The 5,000-nt window shown below is 62.7% G+C and overlaps 1 protein-coding gene across 1 annotated transcript in view; it reads left to right on the plus strand.

The window, feature by feature from the left end:
- Window positions 1-6: 6 nt before the first annotated feature.
- LOC145340671 (calcium-binding and coiled-coil domain-containing protein 1-A-like) overlaps window positions 7-5,000 on the plus strand; it is a 24,038-nt gene continuing 19,044 nt past the window's right edge. Inside the window, exons 1-4 of the mRNA XM_080185135.1 lie at window positions 7-111; window positions 2,431-2,579; window positions 4,486-4,576; window positions 4,818-4,952. Of these exons, the coding sequence (XP_080041261.1) occupies window positions 16-111; window positions 2,431-2,579; window positions 4,486-4,576; window positions 4,818-4,952 (471 nt within the window). The 5' untranslated portion in view covers window positions 7-15. The remainder of the gene's footprint in view (window positions 112-2,430; window positions 2,580-4,485; window positions 4,577-4,817; window positions 4,953-5,000) is intronic.

Genomic DNA, 5,000 nt, shown 5'->3' on the forward strand with positions numbered 1-5,000 from the left:
CAGAAGGAGACGGAGATGGAAGTGCGGGAGCTGGAGGGACGGATCCGGGAGCTGGAGGCCTTGGCAGAGAGGTGGCGGGGCCAGAGCTCCAAGCTACTGGGACGGTGCGAGGTGAGTTTGCGCCCCTCTCCCACCGCGGCGTCCCTTACGGGGAGGGGCAGGGCCTGGGCCCCGGGGAGGGCGGTGGACCCTGGGGTTCGGAGGGGCGCGGTTCTCTGAAGGTGGAATCACGGGCGGATGGGGCGGTGAGGAGGTCGCGATGGCCTTCATCCGTCCAGACGTTGGGAAGTTGTGTGCGGCGGTTGCGAGGTGAGGCATTTTGGGCCATGGAACCAGGGCAGGACTCACTCAGTTAGCGGTCGGGGAGAGAGTTCCAGAACAGAGAGAGATCTCGGGGGTAACAGGGTCACCGCTCCTTGAAAGTGGGGGGGTCCCAGGTGGACAGAGCGGTGAAGAAGGCAGTCGGCATGCTTGGTTTTCATCGGTCAGAACATTGGACACAGGAGTTGGGGACGTCTTGTTGAAGTTGGACGAGACATTGGTAAGGCCCACACTTGGAAATACTGTGTACAGTTCTGGGTCACCCTATTATAGAAAGGATATTATTAAACTAGGAAGAGCGCGGAAAAGATTTACTAGGATGCTCCCGGGGACTTTTGATGGATTGAGTTATAAGGAGAGGCTGGGATAGACTGGGACTTTTTTTCTCTGGAGCGTAGGAGGCTGAGGGGTGATCTTATAGAGGTCTATGAAATAATGAGGGGGGCACAGATCAGCGAGATAGTCAATATCTTTTCCCCCAAAGGTAGGGGAGTCTAAAACTAGAGGGCAGAGGTTTAAGGTGAGGGAGAGGGTCCAGAGGGGGCAATTTTTTTCACCCAGAGGGTGGTGAGTGTCTGGAACGAGCTGCCAAAGGCAGTAGTAGAGGCGGGGACAATTTTGTCTTTTAAGAAGCGTTTAGACAGTTACATGGGGACGATGGGTATAGAGGGGATATGGGGGCAAATGTGGGTATGTAGGGGCTGGGGGAGGTTACAGAGATAGGGAGGGGGTGTAGCGGGGGCTGGGGGAGGTTACAGAGATAGGGAGGGGGTGTAGGGGGGGCTGGAGGAGGTTACAGAGATAGGGAGGGGGGTGTAGGGGGGGCTGGAGGAGGTTACAGAGATAGGGAGGGGGTGTAGGGGGGAGCTGGAGGAGGTTACAGAGATAGGGAGGGGGTGTAGGGGGGGCTGGAGGAGGTTACAGAGATAGGGAGGGGGTGTAGGGGGGGGCTGGAGGAGGTTACAGAGATAGGGAGGGGGTGTAGGGCGGAGCTGGAGGAGGTTACAGAGATAGGGAGGGGGTGTAGGGGGGGCTGGAGGAGGTTACAGAGATAGGGAGGGGGTGTAGTGGGGACTGGAGGAGGTTACAGAGATAGGGAGGGGGTGTAGGGGGGGCTGGAGGAGGTTACAGAGATAGGGAGGGGGTGTAGGGGGGGCTGGAGGAGGTTACAGAGATAGGGAGGGGGTGTAGGGGGTGCTGGAGGAGGTTACAGAGATAGGGAGGGGGTGTAGGGGGTGCTGGAGGAGGTTACAGAGATAGGGAGGGGGTGTAGGGGGGGCTGGAGGAGGTTACAGAGATAGGGAGGGGGTGTAGAGGGGGCTGGAGGAGGTTACAGAGATAGGGAGGGGTGTAGGGGGAGCTGGAGGAGGTTACAGAGATAGGAGGGGGGTGTAGGGGGGCTGGAGGAGGTTACAGAGATAGGGAGGGGGTGTAGGGGGGGCTGGAGGAGGTTACAGAGATAGGGAGGGGGGTGTAGAGGGACTGGAGGAGGTTACAGAGATAGGGAGGGGGTTGTAGGGGGGACTGGAGGAGGTTACAGAGATAGGGAGGGGGTGTAGGGGGGACTGGAGGAGGTTACAGAGATAGGGAGGGGGGTGTAGGGGGGAGCTGGAGGAGGTTACAGAGATAGGGAGGGGGTGTAGGGGGGGCTGGAGGAGGTTACAGAGATAGGGAGGGGGTGTAGGGGGGACTGGAGGAGGTTACAGAGATAGGGAGGGGGTGTAGGGGGAGCTGGAGGAGGTTACAGAGATAGGGAGGGGGGTGTAGGGGGGAGCTGGAGGAGGTTACAGAGATAGGGAGGGGGTGTAGGGGGGCTGGAGGAGGTTACAGAGATAGGGAGGGGGGTGTAGGGGGGGCTGGAGGAGGTTACAGAGATAGGGAGGGGGTGTAGGGGGGACTGGAGGAGGTTACAGAGATAGGGAGGGGGTGTAGGGGGGCTGGAGGAGGTTACAGAGATAGGGAGGGGGTGTAGGGGGGTTGCTGGAGGAGGTTACAGAGATAGGGAGGGGGGTGTAGGGGGCTGTTGGAGGAGGTTACAGGGATAGGGAGGGGGCTGCTGGAGGAGGTTACGGATTTTGACCTGTTCCTGATTGCTGGAGTGTATCCCAGTCCCTGACAGAGGAGGAGCGGGAGGCGAGGGAGGAGTGTCAGCTCCTGAGGAAGAGGCTGCTGAATTCCACGGCAAGGATCCAGGACCTGGAGGAACAAGTGAAATCCATCAGCCAGACACTCCTGGAGCGGGAGAGCACCCTCGACAGGTAAGCGGGAGTGTGGCGCTCCCTCAGCACCGACCCTCCCCACACAGTGCGGCGCTCCCTCAGCACCGACCCTCCCACACACACAGTGCGGCGCTCCCTCAGGACTGACCCTCCCCACACACAGTGCGGCGCTCCCTCAGCACTGACCCTCCCCACACAGTGCGGCGCTCCCTCAGCACCGACCCTCTCCCCACACAGTGCGGCGCTCCCTCAGCACCGACCCTCCCCACACAGTGCGGCGCTCCCTCAGCACCGACCCTCCCCACACACAGTGCGGCGCTCCCTCAGCACCGACCCTCCCCACACACACTGCGGCGCTCCCTCAGGACTGACCCTCCCCACACAGTACGGCGCTCCCTCAGCACTGACCCTCCCCACACAGTGCGGCGCTCCCTCAGCACCGACCCTCCCCACACACACTGCGGCGCTCCCTCAGGACTGACCCTCCCCACACAGTGCGGCGCTCCCTCAGCACTGACCCTCCCCACACAGTGCGGCGCTCCCTCAGCACTGACCCTCCCCACACAGTGCGGCGCTCCCTCAGCACCGACCCTCCCCACACAGTGCGGCGCTCCCTCAGCACCGACCCTCCCCACACAGTGCGGCGCTCCCTCAGCACTGACCCTCCCCACACAGTGCGGCGCTCCCTCAGCACTGACCCTCCCCACACAGTGCGGCGCTCCCTCAGCACCGACCCTCCCCACACAGTGCGGCGCTCCCTCAGCACCGACCCTCCCCACACAGTGCGGCGCTCCCTCAGCACCGACCCTCCCCACACAGTGCGGCGCTCCCTCAGCACTGACCCTCCCCCCACACAGTGCGGCGCTCCCTCAGCACCGACCCTCCCCACACACACTGCGGCGTTCCCTCAGCACTGACCCTCCCCACACAGTGCGGCGTTCCCTCAGCACTGACCCTCCCACACAGTGCGGCGCTCCCTCAGCACTGACCCTCCCCAACAGTGCGGCGCTCCCTCAGCACCGACCCTCCCCACACAGTGCGGCGCTCCCTCAGCACCGACCCTCCCCACACAGTGCGGCGCTCCCTCAGCACTGACCCTCCCCACACAGTGCGGCGCTCCCTCAGCACTGACCCTCCCCACACAGTGCGGCGCTCCCTCAGCACCGACCCTCCCCACACAGTGCGGCGCTCCCTCAGCACCGACCCTCCCCACACAGTGCGGCGCTCCCTCAGCACCGACCCTCCCCACACAGTGCGGCGCTCCCTCAGCACTGACCCTCCCCCCACACAGTGCGGCGCTCCCTCAGCACCGACCCTCCCACACACACTGCGGCGTTCCCTCAGCACTGACCCTCCCCACACAGTGCGGCGTTCCCTCAGCACTGACCCTCCCCACACAGTGCGGCGCTCCCTCAGCACTGACCCTCCCCAACAGTGCGGCGCTCCCTCAGCACTGACCCTCCCCACACAGTGCGGCGCTCCCTCAGCGCTGACCCTCCCCACACACAGTGCGGCGCTCCCTCAGCACCGACCCTCCCCACACACAGTGCGGCGCTCCCTCAGCACTGACCCTCCCCACACAGTGCAGCGCTCCCTCAGCACCGAACCTCCCCACACAGTGCGGCGCTCCCTCAGCACCGACCCTCCCCACACACAGTGCGGCGCTCCCTCAGCACTGACCCTCCCCACACACACTGCGGTGCTCCCTCAGCACCGACCATCCCCACACACAGTGCGGCGCTCCCTCAGCACCGACCCTCCCCACACACAGTGCGGCGCTCCTCAGCACCGATCCTCCCCACACACAGTGCGGCGCTCCCTCAGCACCGACCCTCCCCACACACAGTGCGGCGCTCCCTCAGCACCGACCCTCCCCACACACAGTGCGGCGCTCCCTCAGCACCGACCCTTGTTGTAATATTTGATGTTTATTTCTCATCTTCAGAGTGAGGGACAGAGTTAAGAAGATGTCATCTCAGCAGGAGGAACTGGGTCGACAGGCACAGGAGGACTCCGAGGAGAGGCAACTATTCGAGGTATCCTGCTCTGCTCACTCCCCTCTTCGAGATCCAGGAAGATATAAAGCTCCCCCATCATCTTCTCTTTTCACCTTCAAGTGTTTGTCCTGCATCACCCCTTCCCACATTCTCCCCCCTTATCCGTGGGAGCGAGTCCCACATTCTCCCCCCCTCTGGGAGTGAGTCCCACATTCTCCCCCTCCTCTCCGTGGGAGCGAGTCCCACATTTTCATCCTTCTCTCTCTCTCGTTCAACTTAGGCACAGGTTGAGAGCCTGAAGAGGGAGGGGAGGAACCTGCGCACAGCGCTAGCGGAACGGGATGCCGAGTTGGACACGCTTAAGACGGAAGTGCAGAGACTCCAGCATCAGATCTCCACGGCCAGTAAGGACAAGGTGAGGGGTCATCGATCCGTCCCTCTAGAAGCTAAATCGAGCCTTCTT

This window comes from Carcharhinus amblyrhynchos, unplaced genomic scaffold (assembly GCF_965287045.1).
Source record: "Carcharhinus amblyrhynchos unplaced genomic scaffold, sCarAmb.v2.hapA chromosome_1268, whole genome shotgun sequence".
Classification (NCBI taxonomy): Eukaryota; Metazoa; Chordata; class Chondrichthyes; order Carcharhiniformes; family Carcharhinidae; genus Carcharhinus; species Carcharhinus amblyrhynchos.